At 27.9% G+C, this 19,771-nt stretch overlaps 5 protein-coding genes across 9 annotated transcripts in view; 3 read left to right on the top strand and 2 right to left on the bottom strand.

The window, feature by feature from the left end:
• LOC132909526 (rab3 GTPase-activating protein catalytic subunit) overlaps positions 1-5,040 on the top strand; it is a 32,712-nt gene extending 27,672 nt beyond the window's left edge. The window contains exons 8-14 of one of the 2 annotated variants that reach the window (XM_060964405.1): positions 116-203; positions 619-760; positions 1,710-1,890; positions 3,300-3,399; positions 3,498-3,817; positions 4,165-4,368; positions 4,686-5,040. In XM_060964405.1, the coding sequence (XP_060820388.1) occupies positions 116-203; positions 619-760; positions 1,710-1,890; positions 3,300-3,399; positions 3,498-3,817; positions 4,165-4,368; positions 4,686-4,910 (1,260 nt within the window). In that variant the 3' untranslated portion in view covers positions 4,911-5,040. Of the gene's footprint in view, positions 1-115; positions 204-615; positions 761-1,709; positions 1,891-3,299; positions 3,400-3,497; positions 3,818-4,164; positions 4,369-4,685 lie in introns of both variants that reach the window. The other variant, XM_060964404.1, reaches the window with a different exon arrangement.
• LOC132909574 (mediator of RNA polymerase II transcription subunit 4) overlaps positions 1-19,771 on the top strand; it is a 105,186-nt gene that overhangs the window by 11,777 nt on the left and 73,638 nt on the right. The window lies entirely within an intron of this gene.
• LOC132909525 (transport and Golgi organization protein 6 homolog) lies at positions 6,509-10,914 on the bottom strand. Of its 2 annotated transcripts, none has more exons than XM_060964402.1 (8): positions 10,667-10,914; positions 10,453-10,582; positions 9,856-10,087; positions 9,254-9,787; positions 7,965-9,164; positions 7,686-7,890; positions 7,469-7,620; positions 6,509-6,944 (listed from the first exon to the last, which is right to left on the bottom strand). In XM_060964402.1, exons 1-8 carry the CDS (start codon positions 10,719-10,721, stop codon positions 6,660-6,662), a joined length of 2,793 nt encoding a protein of 930 aa, XP_060820385.1. In that variant the 5' UTR covers positions 10,722-10,914; the 3' UTR covers positions 6,509-6,659. The 2 variants fall into 2 exon arrangements, with proteins under 2 accessions (XP_060820385.1, XP_060820386.1); XM_060964403.1 differs by having other exon boundaries at positions 10,453-10,576.
• LOC132909554 (divergent protein kinase domain 2A) lies at positions 11,046-12,913 on the top strand. Its single transcript, XM_060964459.1, has 4 exons — positions 11,046-11,716; positions 11,935-12,235; positions 12,345-12,475; positions 12,636-12,913. Exons 1-4 carry the CDS (start codon positions 11,111-11,113, stop codon positions 12,837-12,839), a joined length of 1,242 nt encoding a protein of 413 aa, XP_060820442.1. The 5' UTR covers positions 11,046-11,110; the 3' UTR covers positions 12,840-12,913.
• Positions 13,333-16,457, bottom strand: LOC132909542 (eukaryotic translation initiation factor 2-alpha kinase 1-like). 3 transcript variants are annotated; one of them, XM_060964433.1, is made up of 9 exons: positions 16,126-16,457; positions 15,676-15,843; positions 15,167-15,323; positions 14,617-15,092; positions 14,362-14,531; positions 14,107-14,280; positions 13,852-14,007; positions 13,645-13,782; positions 13,333-13,571 (listed from the first exon to the last, which is right to left on the bottom strand). In XM_060964433.1, the coding sequence occupies exons 1-9, from the start codon at positions 16,193-16,195 to the stop codon at positions 13,356-13,358; spliced, it is 1,725 nt and encodes a 574-aa protein (XP_060820416.1). In that variant the 5' UTR covers positions 16,196-16,457; the 3' UTR covers positions 13,333-13,355. The 3 variants fall into 3 exon arrangements, with proteins under 3 accessions (XP_060820416.1, XP_060820415.1, XP_060820417.1); XM_060964432.1 differs by having other exon boundaries at positions 14,362-14,534; positions 16,126-16,456; XM_060964434.1 differs by having other exon boundaries at positions 14,362-14,534; positions 15,167-15,212; positions 16,126-16,456.

The raw sequence follows: 19,771 nt of genomic DNA, 5'->3' as shown, positions 1-19,771 counted from the left end.
TTATTATTTCTTTTAGTATAATATTAATTTAAGAAAAATATGTAACAAAAGGATTTTGTATTAAATTTAGTAAATAAAATTAAATTCAAATTACCGATAAACATTATTCCTTTAGATGATGAATTGTTGTATCGAAAAAAAGAAAGCAAGGGAAGAAATGGCGCATAAATCTCAAAGTGCAGATACTGACGAGTTTGAAACAGGTAATTCTTCAAAGATCTGCTATATATATATATATGTATATGTTATAAATTTTTAAATTTGAAGTTTAGTATCTACGTAAAATTATACTATATTAAAATTTCTATACATGTATAATAAATTTTACAGGAACGTAGTATACGTAGTGTAGATACTTCTTCAAGTTGTGAAGATTTATAATATAATACAATTATAAACTTATCTATTAAAAGATAGTCCGTATTTTGGACGTAAATTGTTAGAATAATATTATTAAAATAACAAATTAGATAATAAAGGAAAGAACGATACAATAAGAGGGATACAAATTTAAGCAATTAAATTAATTATTTATTTTTCAAACGAAACGAAGATTTTAAATCTATTTTACAATAAGATCGTATAATTTAAACGATGTTTTCCTTCCGATTGTAGCAGAATCGGAAGAAGAGGAATTTTTCGAATGCACCTCTGAGGAACCAGCGAACGAGGACGATTCGTCGTCGAGAACACAGCAGAAAGCGACACATTTGCTGTGGAACAAACCAGCAGGACGATTAGCCAAACATCCTTCGCTCAAGTATAAAACTTAGTTGTTGCTTTTTTATTTTTACACGTTTAACAGTTTTTTTGTTTTAAACACGTTTCTAGCAAAGCCACGTTTTATGAAATATTACCTATTGCACGTACGTCGACCGATTAATTTTGATGCTTAGAGCGTGAACAAAATTAAATGCCTATTTTCATTTCAACATAGACAATGAAAAGAAATTAAATTTAATGTCATGTTTATAAATTTTTATTTAATTTATTTACTCGCATAATTTCTTTATTATATTTGTATTTAATTACGAATAACGATTCGTTTTCAGAAAATTGGTATATAATCGTCAGGGAAGATATAGCGTCAATGATTTATTTTCACTTGTTCGAAGTATTAAAAATTCTAGAAAAGATCGATTCATTCAAAGTTATTTTGTGCCGACGCACGTTTGCTAACTTACTTACAACACCCTATTTTTCTTTCCTATGTAATGACATGTTCCTGGATAATAATGATTCTATTTTAATCAAAATATAATCAATATGACTGACATCGTTGAAAAATCGTTTATAATAAAATCATTTCTTATGATGAAATGCCTCGGTAATAATAACTTTCCGTGGAATAATTTTCGTAATTTACGCGTTAAACAAACGAATTCATTTATGTGTTACGCGCACGCGTTATGTTTCGTGAAACGTGGCCTTCTTCGCGATAGATATACCATTATTTGAAATAATAATGGATATAGTAAATCGACTCTCGAATAGTATCGTTATAGTTTACTATAGTAAATTATGTTAGACCGCACTTTAGAATATTTACTTTTATTTTCTGTTTTACATTCTTCGTGATACGAATTCATAGTAAAATTTAATTAAATGAAAAATTTCAAAACTATGTCATTTCATTTTGAATTGTTATAGTCACAAATGATACGAGGTTGAGAAATAAAAATACTCGATCAAATAATCATTTTATTCAGATTAATCCAAACTGGAGATCCTCTATATCTGCCGATAACACAGGATCCTGTACCGAAAACAGAAGATCAACTTGAGGAAGATGCCCAAGTGATGATGCAGCTTGGAACTAGCAAACATGCTTCGGAAATGCGGGCCAGATTAATGAGTGCCTCGTTATTGTCCGACATGGAGTCTTTCAAGGTGAAAATACAAAAATAAATTATGCAAGGTGTTTCACAAATAGATGACCAAACTTTGGCACCATATTTTACTCACCCTAAGAACGAAAGAAGATCATATATATAGGTACATTTTATTTACTTCGAAGATTTACGTAAATAGCTGTCGCACGCGAACACTATCAACACTTTTTACCTGTGAAGATATCTGAAAAGTTTAATTTATAATAATTAAACTGCAGATATTTCTGTAATTTTATATTTCTATAATCTAATTAAATCGTTATATTTAATTAGACGATTCGATTAAAGAAATAGAGATCTAACAGAAATTCGTTTTATCTATTAAAAAATATAATAAATATTCTACTTTGGGTATTTTATATATATTTTTTATATTACATGCATTCTGTGCACTTTTGCGTTTGTACATTTCGCAAATTTCGTGATGAAATTGAATAGTTTCTTTACAAATTTGCCTTTGGAAGCGTACATCGTTTCTGTACATAAGCTTGTCGCTCAAAGCTGACTTGACCTGTATCGACTTGAAGTTATTTCTTCGTCAAACCGTAAATTATTTAATAGATCGATAAACTCTATATCATCCATTTGCCCCATATTAATGATGAATTTGAAGAAAGAAAATTGGTGCCATAAATTAATCTCTACGGCACATCGCTATGGCTGTACAAAACATCGATATCATTTCACTGGTGGTAGTTGCGTGATGTCATTAAAGAGAAATACATTTATCCCACCAAATAGTCTTTTATTGGTCTTGAATTGTTGCAGTCCTAAATGAATTGTTCGCTAATTATCGTAAAAGATCACTGATATTTCATCAATGATCAACCATGACACCACTTTCGGCTCTTTTGTTCGAGTCTTTGTCCTGTCATTCGCTGATACATCATAGCAATGCCTTTCTCAATGGGCAATGAGAAAACGGAATGCAAAGTTTTCCCGAATATTTGATGGGCGGCAACGCGTCTTCGTATAATCATGACTGAGTCTTTTGAACATTCACTGTTAATTCCTTCTACGTCTACTGCATTCGAAGCAGCAGCCTCAGCGAGCGCTGCTTCGATAATTTGTTCTGACGGTTACATTTCTCGATAAAAGTTGCAACTCGTATTTTAATCACAGGAAACCGTTGTTCCGCGGTTTCGTCTTCGGACATAAGTCTACTTTCATTGCGATATGGTATGTGACACGCTACCTGTCATTACCTGTCTCAAAAAGGTTACAATATTTAATATGCTGTTTAACAAGTAAACGAGTAATTTTATCTGTGTTGCATATATACATGTGTAAAAAAAAATGAATATAAAATTGAAATTATTTCATACCTTTGACTTTCGAAGTTGGTAATATTTTTTTTGGAAAAAATTTCTTATATAAAATATTAATCAAACAACTTATTAAACATAGGCAGCGAATCCTGGAGCAGTTTTGGAAGACTTCATTCGTTGGTATTCCCCGAGAGATTGGATCGAGGAGGATGTAGCGGACGAATGGGGTCAACCTAAAGGTTTGTTATCAATTTCCTTATACTCTTTAAATTAAAATTATAAAATGAAGAAACTTTAAAGAAAAACCTATAATTATATAATCTATTATCTAATATAGGTCACTTATCAGCAAGAATGCTGATTCCCAATAATCCATGGTCTACGACTTGGAGTTCAGCCCTGCCTGTACCTGCGCATCGACAAAAACGTCTATTTGATGACACAAGGGAAGCTGAAAAAGCTCTGCATTTCCTAAGTACAAAGCGCATAGGCCAAATTGCTCAACTTCTCTTACCCGCGTTGACTCATGCAGCGCTTTACACTTTGAGCGAACAAAAGCAAGATGCTTTACCAAATCTACCTGATGTTACGATCAGTATACTTAATAAATTACAATATGCTACGAAACCTATTCATCAAAAGTTACATGTGTATGAGGTATCTTCAAGCTATATAGTTATCAATTTACATTTTACGTTATGCAGGATGATACATCTTATATTATTATCTCCAATGAAAAATGTTGTAGAACAAAGTTCAATGGTTTCAAAGGAGGTATCATGGTGTTAACTTTTTTATCATCATGAGCCGAGACGCTCGACAAAACTTTTGAAAGTTACCATTTAACATATAATATTGAAATTAAAATATCTCCCAAATTAATAATTTTTTCATATAAAAGAAACATATTTTTTAATATAATATATGGTTTTATAATAAAGAATGACAAATCTATCTGTATAAATAAACAAAGGAAACTCAGAAATTAAGTAAATTCATTTCAGGAAATTATTCGGGACGTAGAAGGTGTGGAAGCTCTTGTTGCACAAGTAAATTCTTTACAACATAAACTAGGTGGAAACAATGATTCTAAAGAATTTACTTCGTTTCTCATCCAGTTAATGCGAGGAAAGGAAGTGGATGTGCCAGGTGGATCCAATGGAAATATCGGTTCTCGAATAACAACAATGTTTAGAGATGCTCAAAAAGTACTAATTAATACTTGATTTCAAAGGGTATTCTAATCTAGACGACACTTTTTGAATCAACACCTTCTAACATGTGAAGATATTACTAAATAAATAAAGAACTTAATTTTTATTTTTCACGCTTTAACTATACAAGATGTTTTGTTTACATTGAATTTCTTAATACTTTAGTCACTTTTACTGATACAAAAGCTAAGTACAAAGAGAATGAAAATATCTAAGAGCCGAATTTTTTAATCATCTAGATTGTAATACTCTTTAATACAAATATTTATTTAACAAAAGTAATATGCTATTGATAACTTTGTATGTTCTAGGCTGCTCTTATAATGACCTCCCTCAATAGTAATCCAGACGTAGATGTTGCTGGAGATAAGTTTAAAACATTCCCAGAACCTTGCTGTAAAGAGTTTATTTTACGAATTGTAACACCAAGGCCCTCGCCAACCTCAACTCCCCAACCACAAAGGCTGTATGTATGTCTTAAACGAGATGATATTCGTTTAGCTGGATTCTTTTCGAAAGATACGATATTTTTATAGTCCACATTCTAAGACTTGTCTAATTAAGTATGTATTGATTAATGAATACTTTAGAAATTCAGTCGTTTCTGTTTTTCCATTTTTTCCGATTGTGTTAAATAAGTTGTTAAAATAAATTTTCTATGCATTAGTTCACTACTATTCCGATTTCTTTGTCGACAAATTTGTATATATAAAGCTGCCATAAAGAAGAATTGAAGAATTTTTTTTTGATAAGTTATTACAAGGTGAAAAATTTAGATCTTTTTCAAATGATATTAATGCGACTTTAACTTTATTTCACTATTTTTTTTAAAGAAAAAAATATTACAAAATGGCAAAATTATTCATTATAGTAAACATTTAAAAGGTTGGTAATTGAAGTATCATAAAAATACTACATTGTAAAATAAATAAATTATGCAAAATATTTCTTCACATTCCTAATTTTATCAGAAATTTGAATTCTGATAAATTCCTTCGATACAACGTTCTATTCGCTTAAAACTTTAAGGATGATAAAAGTATATATTTTATAAGTATAGGGTAGTGTATTCTCTTAATAGTGTAGTACATGTGCAACAGCATCGAACCAACATCAATGTATTCACTTTACATGTATAATGATTACAAAAAGTATGTATTTGCATATACCCTTATTTTCCAATGAAGCATATTTTTATCAGACTCAGACATATACATATATAACAAGGCATCATTAACATTTCCTCATATTACATTAACAACTGAGATTTTTAACACGAATATTTTGTCACATCTAGACTGTGGATGTTTGAGCATTTATTATTTAGGAATTTAAAACTTCAAAAATGCACAAAATACATATAATATACAAAAATATACAAAATATACTAAGAATATATAGTACTTATCATGACATTTAGTAGATGAAACAAATTTCTGTTTAGGTTCTATTTCTTTAATTATATTTACAGAAATATGAATTTCCATAAACATTCGCAGTCTAGTTATATCAAGTGATAATTAGATCTATTGTTTATTGTTCATACAAAATACTCATTGGTAACAGATTGTACTGTTTTCACTCATTTTTAGCCAGCTTAAAATAATTATCTATATAAGTGAAATTCACTCGTACTTTTTCTTAATTGTATATTCCGTAATCGTTCATTCATGTATCTAATTTCTCCTTCTTCTATTATTCTTATGCTCATCAAGTGAAGTCTTTATAAACTCTTTTTTTCACAAAACTATTTCTTCGATACTAAATTCCAATATACTCCTTTTTACCGAATATATGTACTGATATGTTGTTGATATAGTAATGGTATTGTATTAATAGTATTATATATTATAGTATTATATATTATATATATACTATATATATAATATGTAATACTATAATTGTATTAATAATAATATTTGTTATCAGTACATTAGGTATTGACAAAATGTATCAATGCGAAGAGAACTGAATGTTGTGTTCAAAGCAACAGCCTTAAACATGTTTGTTTCTGTAGAGAAAAAAATGGGGACAATAATCAATGAATAAATTAATAACGTTGACAAATTTTCCAGACGTGTATAAAAATATGTAAAATTTGAATACTTTGGTCAGAGACTTATGGTAAACAAAATCAATTATATTTGCTTTTATTTAGAATTATAACAAATAACTCAAACTTATACATTAAAAAAGAAATAATGAATATAAATATTCTTTGTAGGAACCAAATAGTAAATATTCTTAAACTATATTTTTTCATAACGGTACTCATTATTACAAACCTAGAGAATAATTTTTTTTTCAAGTTTTGGAGTAGCAAGGATGAAGTCTTGCACTATTAGATCTAATTCTTCCAGCGCTTGTTGAGCATGTAAACGCAGTATTAGATCCTCATCGTTGTCTCGTAAGTGTTTAAGGCCACGATATAAGTCAATCAAATCTTTACCCAGGCTTGTTAATGTATCCTTTCCAAGACCACGGAGTAATAAAGTGCTAACCATAACTGCAGCTCGTCGACATTCAGGGACTTTGTCTGTTTTTACGATACTGGTAATGCAATAGATCACCTAAAGATTTATATTAAAACTCATTTATATATATATTCGAAGCATAATGTACTTAAATATATATTAAATTCAATTGTATATAATTACATATGTTTTTAGTAAAAATTCATTATGATATAAAATATAAATATGATATGAAATATATTAATATCAAATGGTAATTTTTTGTGAAAAAATAAATCTGAAATAAAAACTAAAAATTTTTTAATAAAATTTTCGTTTAAAGAAAATGTTTCTAGTAATTTATAAGATAAAAGTTGTTTTAGAAAGTCAACATTTGACTACCCTTCCTGAGTTACATTAATAAAATAGCAAATATGACAGATAGACAAGAATATACCAAGTTCCATGAAGTCAATATCTACAAGTCAAGAGTATATGTACAGTAAGTTTTTAAAACGAAAAAACGGAATCTTATATAAATACATAATTGTCAATTTCATGAAAAATCGTTCTCCACTTGCTAGAACTACGTTTTATGGCTTTATATAATATTCATATTTATGTAAATTAATTGAACATACCTCAATAACGTCATCTCCCAAACGAAAACCTAGTACTTTACAGAGTTCAGCCAAGCAAGAAAGACTAGATGCTCGCATTAAAGAATCTGCATCTCGTATAGCACATAAGAATCCATTTATTAAAATACTCTTATAAGACGATACCATTTCACCTATAAAAATATATAATTCTGAAAAATTTTATATACAAGGGGAAAGGAATCTGTACAAGACATACCTAAATTTCTGGTCATTTTTACAAGTATTTCTCCTAACTTAACTCTAGTTTCTACATTTATGTCTCCACCAGAAATACGCTGTGGTATATCAATATATTCCTGTACTAATATTTTAACAATTACTTCTGGATATGAAGTGGCTAAAGCACATAATCCGTTAATTGCTGCCAAATATATAAACGAATCTTCATGTTTCACATTTTCCTATAAAAAAAGATATACGATACACAAAATATATTAGAAGAGAGCGAAATCAGAAAAAGATTCTTTTTACCAACCATAAATAATTGTAGAAGAACTGTTTTTTTAGAAATAGTACATGGATCCATATTTTCAATTAGTTTAGTAAGAACTACAAGTGCATGAGCACGTACAGGTAGTAACGGATCCGCAAGATCTCGAATTACGTTTTCGAATTTGTTTGATACTTTACAACTGGCTGATACGTCCTGATAATGTCTTTTTTCTGGTCTACCTTTAGTTTCAACTACTTCTATCAATTCTCGCATTAACATTAACAATTGTGATGGAATATTTGAAAAAGCACAACATTCTTTCAGGAATTTTACAAAATCATTGAATACTGTCCAATCTAAAGATTTCTTTTTTTCGTTTAAAATCATTTTCACTAACATTAAGCCTACATATAAGATTTCACAGTCTTCATCTGCTGTCAAATCATGTGTTTTTTTTATATGCTGATTAAGTAATAATTTTATAAAATAGAACATTAGTTTTGGATCTTCAACTTGTGATTCTTGCACAACAGATATATTAGCTAAACTTGATAGAAGTTTCACAGCTGCTAATTTTTCTTCCATCTTTTCCATTGTATCTTCCTCAGTTTCTAACATATTTTGAGCTTCCATTTGATCTACTTTTATGGAATTTGATAGAAATTTTAATAAATAGGTAAACAGTTTAGTTGATAGAGCTTTTGTAGTAAACGTCAAATCAAATAAAGTGTCCGCAAATTCGTCATATTTGCAAGTCCTATCTAATCCAAGAATTTCAATTCCACCTGTTGGTCCAAACTTTGATTTCAAATAATTCCCAAAATTACTATTTACATTGTGTCCAAGAAATGCAGCAAAAAGATCAGTTTTTAATGGTTGTTCATATAAAAGCAGTAGTACAAGTTGTTTCAGTTTAGCTTTTAGTACATAAGCACTTTGTCTAACAGTGTTATATAATGAAAATAAAGGAATAGCTACTTTCATTAAAAGTTCAGAAGGCAATTTTTTAAATTTACTTTCCGTGGTGACAAAGCATCTTGTTAAATTTTCAATACATTTTTCCACTTCTTCCTCGCTTTTCACCTTCTGTTCATTTTCTAAATTTACTAGTAATGGATTACATATTACTTTTACAATATTTTCATAGCAAACAATCGGATTGTATTCATAAAATATAGTAATGCAGTAGCTTGCTATTGTTGCCGAATGCATAATCCGGGTTGAACTTAAAAGATTCAGTAACTGAAACAAATATAGTTTATCCTAAAATTATCAAGTATTCAAGGAAATAAATATGAATCGTTAATACAAAAATAATTTGTAAAATGTACTTGTGAGCATATGGATTTATAATATTCTACAAAATTATTTCCATGTGATGTAGCTATTAATCGGGAAATAGTATCCAATTTATTCCAATGTTGTCCATAATCCAATGGGTTTTCACAAACAATAGTTACGATTGAAATAATTCCATTAGGTTGCATTAGCTGTTGTACTAAATATTTGCGGGTTTCACGTTGGAGCCATCTTGGTACTCCTTTAATGCCAAGAATTACCATCAATTCTTTCATGCATATAGATGAGGGACAGTTATTTAATAACTTATGAAACAAACATATAAAGTGTTCTTGATCTTTTTTTAATTTATCATATATATCTTTAGTCATTATAAATTTAACCTTGCTTTCATTTCCATCTTGAATTGGTATAGTGTTTTCAAGTGGTTTTATCAATGGGGCATAGGATAATTGTAAAAGTGCAGCAAATATGGATCCTATTTGAACAAGTATTGCAGGACGAAACATAATATCATCGTATAATTCTACAATAGAATTAACTGTAAATTTTAATCTCTTATATTTCTGAAATAAAGGAAATATTTTTAATTTTCCCAATTAGTGTTTTTTAATGCAATAACTATAATTCATACTTGGAAATCTGATATATCTTCCTTCCAGATCACCATAACTCTGGGACATAATTTAGCCATGTCAACTCCGACACCAGGCAAAAGACAAGATATAATTCCTATGGCAATTACCAATTCTATACAAATTTTTACAGTACGAAATTGCTTAACACTAAGTAAAGATTTATCGTTTGTGGAATTATTCCTCTTTATATTTTGTAAAACATATATGATGATATATATGTACCGATATCTAAAAATACATTAGAAATTAGACATCTTTGCATTTAATTTTAAATAATTTTATATAACTTTTATATTTTTAACGTGTTAGCCATCACATGTCACATGCCATTTTATAATGCATTGCACTTTATTCATCAACAAAATATTTTTAAATGTTTGAGATGCCAGAGATACTTGTTTATCATTAATGTAAAATGATTTTGAGCATTTTTTTTTTTTTTTTTTTTTTTTTTTTTTTTTATTTGATTAAAGAAAAGAATAACAAAATTGTCTTTTATACTGTCAATTTATATCATGGCACGTGCAATTAAAAAATTGAAATTCAGATGCCAACATATTAAATTTAAGAGTTATAAAAAATGCTGATATTACCTAATATCAACAGGTTCATTTTCATCTTCAATGCTGTTAATTACAAGGTTTTCATCATTTTTCACTAAAATTAGTTGCACTTTTTGTAAAATCTTCTGCAAATTTTCATCAAAGTCAGCCTTTCCTACAACTTATAAAATTATAAAACTCCCATTAACAATTTTTAATGATTATAAAATTTACTCATTTTAATATATAAAAAATGTTATCATACCATAATCAGTTTTATTAAATTTTGTTAAATGAAGCAGTATTTCATGATAATCCATGTTTTTGTTTATTTAACCAAAAAATTAAACTATTACCTCAAAATATAAATATAATAGGTACATATCAAAGAGTAGGAATTGCGATCACGGTCAGATGGACTGATCTCGACACACATATACCGAAAGTATAGAAGAAACTGTTCGAAAATTGAATTGCAAAAAATCAACATGGAAGACAAGAAGGTTCTCGTTCTGCGCATATGTGACAATGTCTCGGACAGAGATAGAGGCATTCTATTCATCTTTATCTATCTTACAAGAAAAAGGATTTTGCTATCTTGAACATAGGTATAGGTATAGGTTCCTATAGCCTCTCTGGTTTCTAAATATAATAATTGAAGCCAACTTCACACAATCATACTAAAAACAAGTTCTGATGACAGCGTAACATGATTTTATCATATATATATAGTATATTAAAATTTAAAAAGTGGGAGCTATTATCTCTTCTAACAATTTTAATAGCATTAAAGTGGTCCACAATTATTACATTTCGACCGGACATAAATCGTTTAACAGAATTACATAAATGTCCAGCATGTTTTGGTATTTCTGCATGCAAGTACATTCATGAAATAGATATTGCATTTCATGATTTTTATTCCGTGTTTGCATATTTTTTTGGAGTAAAAAATGTATTTTTTGGATCCTTTAATAATAGCAGAGTTGTTCTGAAGAAGTTAGCACAAAATTCGGAATTAGATGAATTTGATCGAATGCTTTGCAAAAACAAAAGAATTTCTCATATTTGTATAAAAGATGCAAAAGAAATAGATAATAAAGTTGAAATCAATTTCCATGAACTTATCAAAAAAGAAGTTCATGTGAATTCCACGAAAAATAACTTCAATCATTTAAAACTTTGTCCTACTGTTCAACATTTAAATGATCTCTTAAGTAATGTATATCGTAATGAGAAAAATGTCGATAGAAAAATACTTCATATTAATATTTGGGTATTAACAGTTCTTAATCCTGAGCCTCTCCTTCTTCAGGTACATATATACTTGTTTATGTCAAGTTATTTAAATATAAATTCACAAAATTTACTTACATCAACTAAACTAACTTAAAAGTGCATTACTTTTATATTATATTATTTTTCATATATAGGGATTTCTACATAAGTTTTTATCAGCAAATACAATTGAAACATACAGTTTTATATGCTTATAAAATGCTTTGATATGAACTAAAATATCTTTGTTTATAGATATTATCTACAAATAAGGATTGGCCAGTACCAAGATATTTTGGTACCTGTGGTCGCATTTTAATTGAGGAATATGTTGGGATGCCGTTAACTGCTTATTATAATGAACCATGGTTACGTAGGGCTAAATTAGCTTCGAGTCTTCTAGATGCTGCTTATAAATTTACTTATAAAGATGATAATTTTGGCTTCTATTTAACTGATATATCTGCTGATAATATAGCAGTTGATTCAATTGATAACGTAAAATTTGTAGATCTAGAAAATGTCATTATTGTTGACAGAAACATTGCTCCTACAGGTAATCTAAAAATAATTGAAAAAATCTTAGCATTTGCTAGGAAAAGAATAAAGCACAGAGTAACACTCATATCTCAGTTAATTATTTAAGAATTTTATATAATTCTTAGAGAGATCAACTACATGGAGTCAATTACAAGTAAATACTGAGAATTTTAGCTGCTCAGAATGTCTGGCATTTTCTGGTATTGATATATGTAGTCATAAAGTTAGTGATCACAATTACTATGCAATATGCAAGGTTGGTTCTTATTATTTGAGAACATAATATGTATACTAACTTATTATTTGTATAAATATATTATGATAAAATGAAAATGAACTAAGTAAATTCATTTAAATTTAACTCAACATCATTTTCGATAGAAAGATTACTTACATAAAATATTTTACATTTATAGATATTATTAGCAATAAATATAAATAACAGTATACTACCTGGTGGTCTACTACATGATATACCTGCAGATATATTAAAAAATTATCCAGATGTACAACACTTAATACAACAATGTGTACATCCCCAAAAAACACTACTCAGTAGAATAGATGCTGGAATGCAACTTAAAAAACTGTTAGATTTTATAATACAAAACCAAATATAAGAATTAAATAAAATTATGCGATTAATTGTAATCAATTGTTAAAATAAATTATTATGTAGCAACTAATATCACAATGAACTGACATAAATCAGTGTCATCCTATCGATTTTCAGAACATGTTATCATTTGCAAAAATATCTTTATTTTAATAAATAAAACAGTAGTACACGAAATACAATAAATAAGCTTTAATATGATTTACATTTTTATGCTCTTTTTATAAAAATCAGATTATGATAATATTCAAAATATTTATAAATATTTTATTTCGATGTGTATAAAATGAAACATGAATAAACGCATTTGTAATTTTCTTATCAAACGATATTTTTATGTGCTACATATCTAAAAAATGCACAGCAGTTTAGTTCAACTATGAATATTCTTACCTTTTATTATATTCGTACAAGAGTACTCTATTTATTATTTTATCATGAAGTTTTAAAAAGTATATAATGCTATATGCTTCTTTTCTAAAAAATAACTCGCTATCTTTCAGTCTAATAATACAAAGGTTTATATATCTTGTAACGATATATTATGTTTAACCATTTGTTCTTCTAATATTAATATCCTTTCCTGTAATTTTTGTATTACATCGTCTTTTTTAGCGATGTCAACCTTTAAACGCTCTATCATCATATCTTTATCTTCGTTTAAGTCTTGTAACAATTGATTCGTTGATGGCCGATTCTCGGGCTCTTCTTGAATTAATTGACTTACTATATGCGCCTAACAAACATTGATTACCTTTACCTTCAAGTAGTATTTTATTAAAATATCATATTGTTTTAAATACACATACCCACTTAAGATGAGTAGCAGCTAATGTTGTTGGTATATGTCCCATTTTCAAACTATTAATTATTTCAATTCTTTCCATCTGAGTTCTTGTATGCACTATCAGCTCTAGAAGTACTATTCCTAAACTATATATGTCACTCTGGAAGAATAAATGTTGCTTTATAATATTTAAAAAAATTATTATTTATTAAAAGAAAAAAAACAATACTTTAGGATCACATTTTCCTTGTAGTTGCTCTGGCGCTGCATACATTTGTGTTCCTATTATGGAATGGTGATTTTCACTTCGTAACGGACAAGCCAATCCAAAATCTCCTAACTGTATTTGTAGCTGTCCTGACGTTGAAATAAATATATTGCTTGGCTGAAGTTGTGTAAAAAATTACATATATTTTTAAGCAATAAAGTAAAAGCTCTTTAGGTGTTTTATTCGAATCAGAATCTTTTCATTTTCTTGCTTTACCTTTATGTCATGATGCACAATTCCACGAGAATGTATGTAGTCTAAACCATGAAGAGTTTGTGTTAATATTGCAACAAGCATTGCTTGTGGCGTTACCTCTATCCTTTCGTCAAGCCACTGTTGAAGTGTTTTTTCACAAAGAGCCATTTGAATATACAATGTTGTATATTTATTCTTTAACATCATATATAAATTAGATATATATATATGTATATATATATATATATATAGATATGGTAATACATATATACATACCGTTTGAGGTATATATGGTAAAAGCATCATATTTTTACTGGATTCTTCATATGAATTACTGCCATCAGTATAATTTGTATTATTTTCTGTTTTATTATTTTGATGTTCGCTATCGTTTCTAAAAGATATACTGTTTGAATTAGTTCTCTCCTCATCCTTCTTAACATTTTCTTCTATAACAAGAGATGGATTCAATTTATAGGATCTTAATAATATCATGGTTAATCACAAATTATTTGATATAATTATATGTACCAGACTTATAATTTGTCCATTTACTATGTTGCGACAACATGTCCTGTTTGTCATTTTCTTTTGGACTTTCACTACTCCCAGTATCCAAACTTTGTTGACTTTGTGAACTGGAAGTCTGATTTATCCATGATCTATATTCATTTGTTTTGTTATGTTCAATAGAACCTAATTTGCTTTGCAAATGACTTAGGGATACTAAATGTTGTCTTGAAGGCAACATTGGTTCAATCCATGCACCTTTATATGAAACTATATTGGTATGATTTAATTTGGCAAGAGTTTTCACTTCTTCAAGATGCTGCATTATATTTTTAACTCGATCAGAACGAACTGTTATCTTCTTAATGGCATATTCAATACCATCAAGACGATGTAAAGCTTTAAAAACATAACCAAATCCTCCAGCAGCAATAAAACTTATTTCTTGGAACTCTCTATGATACCGGGACCATTCTGTCATCGATGGTCTACATAAACTGAATCTGTATGAATTAAACATAATATAGCTTCCTTGTAATTGTATGTTGGAAAACACAATATTAAGTTTTACCTTGAAATCTGAAGTGAACTTTCACAACCGACTGCTGCACGTGTAACTGTAAACAAGTGATATAGTGCTTGTTGATATTGATTTCTTAATGGTTCGAATTCCATCATATTGTAGGAATCATCAATTAGTTTCAATTTGTGAAGTTGTTCACAAATAGCTAAAAACAACCATAGAAATTATTTCACAATCTATCTAAAAATTTATTAAGACACTAAAGAATTTAAAAATTGGTGAAATTTGAAATAGAAATGCGATATGGAACATAATTCCTTAATTAAAATGTTTTAAATGACGGAAATTACTTCTTTTAAATACTATTTGATAATTACCTTTGATAAAAAATAAAATTTTTAATATACTGCATCGTTAAGTAACTGAATTATTGACAAGAAGCTCTTGCTTATCGTAAAATTGTTATATTTAATTTTTAAATTGTACAAGTACAAGAATTTTTCATACTAACAAAAAGATATAAAAATTAGCTGTTATAAAGAATATAAATATATTACCAAAATACAATTTATTTCTGCGTACTGAATCATCTTCAAATAGTATACACAATTGCTGTATAAGCGATTCAATTAAAAGACTAGTAGAAGTTCTAACTATGCTCACAATTTGCCTATTGTTCAGATTACTTTCATTGTCCAAACATAGTGTTGGATTTGCATTGTTACCTAAAAAGTAAAAACGATATAACAAAATATTAGTCGGAGACTATTTAAAGTAATTGAAATTTTGTAATTATTATTCCAGATAATGACCGATTTACTAGCTAAAAATTAATTTTTGCACTATTATTGTTTTTAATTGAAACAATACATTTTTTACAAAAATTAGTAAATTATCGATTAAATAAATGCAGATGACAATATAAAAAGACTAAAATTATAGTTATTAGAACTATTACTACGAATACATTTTAAAAACGCGCGGGAGTTTAGGGTTATATTATTTACCTCTGTCAAATGTAGTTGCGCTGAATAGTGTATCCCAAAGATTGGTTGGAGGTGAGTTATTATCAACCATTTTTAAACTTATTACATTTTTACGTATTATTGTAAATCCATGTACAGTATCGTAAAGATAAGATACTCTCGTGGTCACCGACTGCACTATTCGCCAACAAGATTGCCACCCTGAAATCTTAGGTATAAACCAAAGAATACTAAAAAGAAAAGTCAGAAAATTGTCAAACGGACGTTGTGCAGTGCGATCTTGTTTCTGTAATCAACAATGCTATTGTATTACGTCGGTAAATCTATGAATCCTTTGTATGATTAGCTACCTTAAATACCTTAGTAAATTGGTAGCATTCGCCATGGGATGTGTGTGTTCTGGTTTTAATTAATTTTAAGATAAATATATCTAGGCTTAGTCCATGGTGTGTACTTTTTATACATAGATGCATCGTCTAACTTGGAACAAGTGGTTTTAAGTCTTAGTTTTAAGCCTTAGTCTTAAGCTCTACCTCTAAGTCTTAGCTTTAAGTTTCGTCGTTAGTTTTAAGCGTTATTGTCAAGTTTTAATTTGAAATCACATCGTTTGTTTAGTTTTAACATATTTGTGAAGATTGATGTATTTGATTGCTATTTTTCTACAGAAGCAAGATTTTGGCGACCTTTTTGCTTTTTTCATTGGTTTTTTGTAAGTTTGTGAGTCAGACTACCTATGTTTGGTAATATATAATTAATAATTGATTTGAGAATAGAAAGATGAAAATAGAAAAGATTAAAAAATTCACATTTTTATGTGTTAAATACATGAAATTACAACTTTATTTGAAACTAATTAAACGAATCATTTAAGTAACTCATTATTTTAACAGTGTGCGATACTTTCTAAAGTGTTATAGAGGTATAGGATCCTATACTTCATTGCGATTATGGGATATCTTATTCTATATTTTATTTATAATTTCGTATATATAAACTTTATTTACTTTTAATTCAACTATGAGCATTATGTACTGAATCGATAACGTTGCATGTGGCATGAAAATGGTAAAAGGATCAGATGAGCCTCAAAACATGAGGCACGAAAAAGCACTATATGTCACGTTTATTCTGTACTTCGTCTGTGCTCAGGTCAAATCAGTAGGTAAATCGCCGATAAATATTTATTTATCTGTTCATGTATTTATATATTTTTATATTTATATATGTATATATCTATTTATATACTTATTTATTCATAAATTTTTAGTTTTTATATAAACATATTTTTATTCCATTATTACAAATTTGTTTTTATTCTTCATTTTCGCGAATAAAAGTCTACATATCCCTTACGGGAGAAACACTTAAATCAAGTGTAATATAAAAATGTCACTAAATATCTGCTATTAAGAGAATATTTTTGTTATGCGTATGGTAATAATCTCTTGCAACATTGAGTTTTTTAGTTATATTTTCTTATTTCTATTCCATTCAAGTCCATTATCAAATTTATAATATTTTATCTTTCATAATTTAAAAAATATATAACATTTCGTTTTATAGCTTTGTCTGGATTTATCATAATTGTTTTAGTAATAGAAAAATAACTAGCTAAAGAATGTTAATTATATTTCAAAGAAACCGAAACCTCTCGCGTTTGCGCAGAACGATGTCCGATGTTGTCACCATATTAATCTTTTCGTCATCGCTCGGTGGACACTCGCCTCTATGTTTTAGTATAGGAGTGTTCAGGCCTGTGTTACGTATATGACATATATACATGTACATAGTTATCAATAATTTCATAATTTAATTTATACTGACAAGATAAATTTAATTAATTGGAATTAGTAATAGACTTTTCAATATCGGTTACTATTTATAAAACGGAAAATGAATATCTATAGATTGAATCTTATAGGGAAAATTGCAATACGAGTAAATAATTTTTATAATTTTAATAAACAATAAAAAATATTGTATATAATTTTGCAGTAATACAGAATACATTGTAAATACAGAATAGAGAATCACATTATAAATTGAAATTACTTTCTAAAATTAATTATACATTAATCAAAGTGATAGAAATATTATTAAAACAATCCTTTTTCGAAATACATAGTAAAAAATCGCTATATTAACCATTGTTTTGTTGCTTTGATCTGTATGCTGGTAGGTTCTTTCTTAACAGAACCCATTTTTTTATGAAAAAAAAAGAAAAAAAAAAGGAAGAAAGAAACATTTTGATTGTAAAAGAGAATAACTCACTAATCAATTATAATTACTTATATGTTATAAAAAATGACATTTCTTACAAAACACATTTTCTAATTAATTAATAATCAATTATTTGTATAACAAATCGTATCTCTTCATTTTTTTCAAAAAACATCTAACATATGATGTTAATGGTTAAGTAAGATACAAGTTAAATTGATAGGTACATTCGTAAAATCGAGCAAAGATATCTCAATTCTTGAATAAATGACAATATAACCGATACAAATAGTATAATTCGATATGTTCAATAGAATAGAATGAAAAATAACTTTTTTTATCGATTATATTTTATTAATCGCGTATTAAGCAAAGAAAAAATGTATAGTATCGTGCTATTTTCACCTGGATATAGCACGTAACTTTTAGATTATGTAATATGAGAAAGAGATGAATACGGAAGAGAAAGCTAGAAAATGTCATGTTGGTATCCATACGACCTTGAAATGTAATATAGTGCGTAGTGCAGTTTGTGGCATACATTGTTGCACGTGGTGAGGAGTCATTGACTTTAGAAATACTTTCCACTTTCTACTTAACATGTCCTTGCTGATTTGACCTCCTTTGATCTCTTGTTCCTTCTTTCCCCTATACCTTATATGTTGACTATAAGTACATCATAAAATAACGTCATATTAATTAAATTTCCTGAATTATCAAGCATATAGAATTATATAAATTAATTAATCAACCATAGATTAATTTTCATAAAAAATTTTAGATTGTGTAATAAAATAAAACAGATCTTATAGTCGATATGTATTCTTATTTTGACGAATCAATAGTTATAAAGATCGGCAAATTTCTTTTTCGTAACACTTATTTATAAATAAATAGACTACGAATGGCTATGCATATTCATGTTTTTACAAATGCAAGTAAAGAACTTAGAGTTTTACTCTTTAAATATTATAACTAATACTGTATTTTGGATATGCTTACATTTTTGAATATTATGTTCATTCTTTATATTTTTGTATATTTAAATTTTCTATAAATGTATAAACACTTTCAGTCTAATAATAATAATAACTGTTGCGCGAAACTAGTGCGCGAAAAAAATTCTAAGTTTAGAGGAGTGACACTAATCATCTATGACGATATCAAAAATTGCTTACACAATTCTTTTGGATAACACAATAAAAAATAATAAACAAATAAAACAAACTAGGTTTGACAATCAAACATGTGAAATTTTATAAGTAAATTTTACAAATTTGTGTGAAAGGAAGTCCACAATCTAAAATTCCCAATTTATCAATTTACTAATATCGTTAGTTTGTAAATTATCGCGCAATTTTGATAACAAATATTTGAATTTTTATTTAAATATCAACTGTTAATATATATTTATTCGAAATATAACCATATTCGTAAGAATATTTCG

The sequence above is a fragment of the Bombus pascuorum genome, chromosome 8 (assembly GCF_905332965.1).
Source record: "Bombus pascuorum chromosome 8, iyBomPasc1.1, whole genome shotgun sequence".
Taxonomy (NCBI): domain Eukaryota; kingdom Metazoa; phylum Arthropoda; class Insecta; order Hymenoptera; family Apidae; genus Bombus; species Bombus pascuorum.
Note: the sequence above shows the minus strand (reverse complement) of the source record. Positions and strands in the feature narration are given on the sequence as shown.

Bases quoted from the DNA above. Each gene is read 5' to 3' on its own strand.
- LOC132909525 (XM_060964402.1), bottom strand. From the start codon at position 10,721: ATGGATTATCATGAAATACTGCTTCATTTAACAAAATTTAATAAAACT. The intron at 7,621-7,685 runs GTATGTCTTGTA...ATATTTTTATAG, and splicing joins AAAAATGACCAGAAATTTAG to GTGAAATGGTATCGTCTTAT. The intron at 6,945-7,468 runs GTATGTTCAATT...ATAAATCTTTAG, and splicing joins TGGGAGATGACGTTATTGAG to GTGATCTATTGCATTACCAG.
- LOC132909554 (XM_060964459.1), top strand. From the start codon at position 11,111: ATGATTTTATCATATATATATAGTATATTAAAATTTAAAAAGTGGGAG. The intron at 11,717-11,934 runs GTACATATATAC...CTTTGTTTATAG, and splicing joins CTGAGCCTCTCCTTCTTCAG to ATATTATCTACAAATAAGGA. The intron at 12,476-12,635 runs GTTGGTTCTTAT...TTACATTTATAG, and splicing joins ATTACTATGCAATATGCAAG to ATATTATTAGCAATAAATAT.
- LOC132909542 (XM_060964432.1), bottom strand. From the start codon at position 16,195: ATGGTTGATAATAACTCACCTCCAACCAATCTTTGGGATACACTATTC. The intron at 15,844-16,125 runs GTAAATAATATA...TTTACTTTTTAG, and splicing joins CGCAACTACATTTGACAGAG to GTAACAATGCAAATCCAACA. The intron at 15,093-15,166 runs GTAAAACTTAAT...ATACAGATTCAG, and splicing joins AGTTCACTTCAGATTTCAAG to TTTATGTAGACCATCGATGA.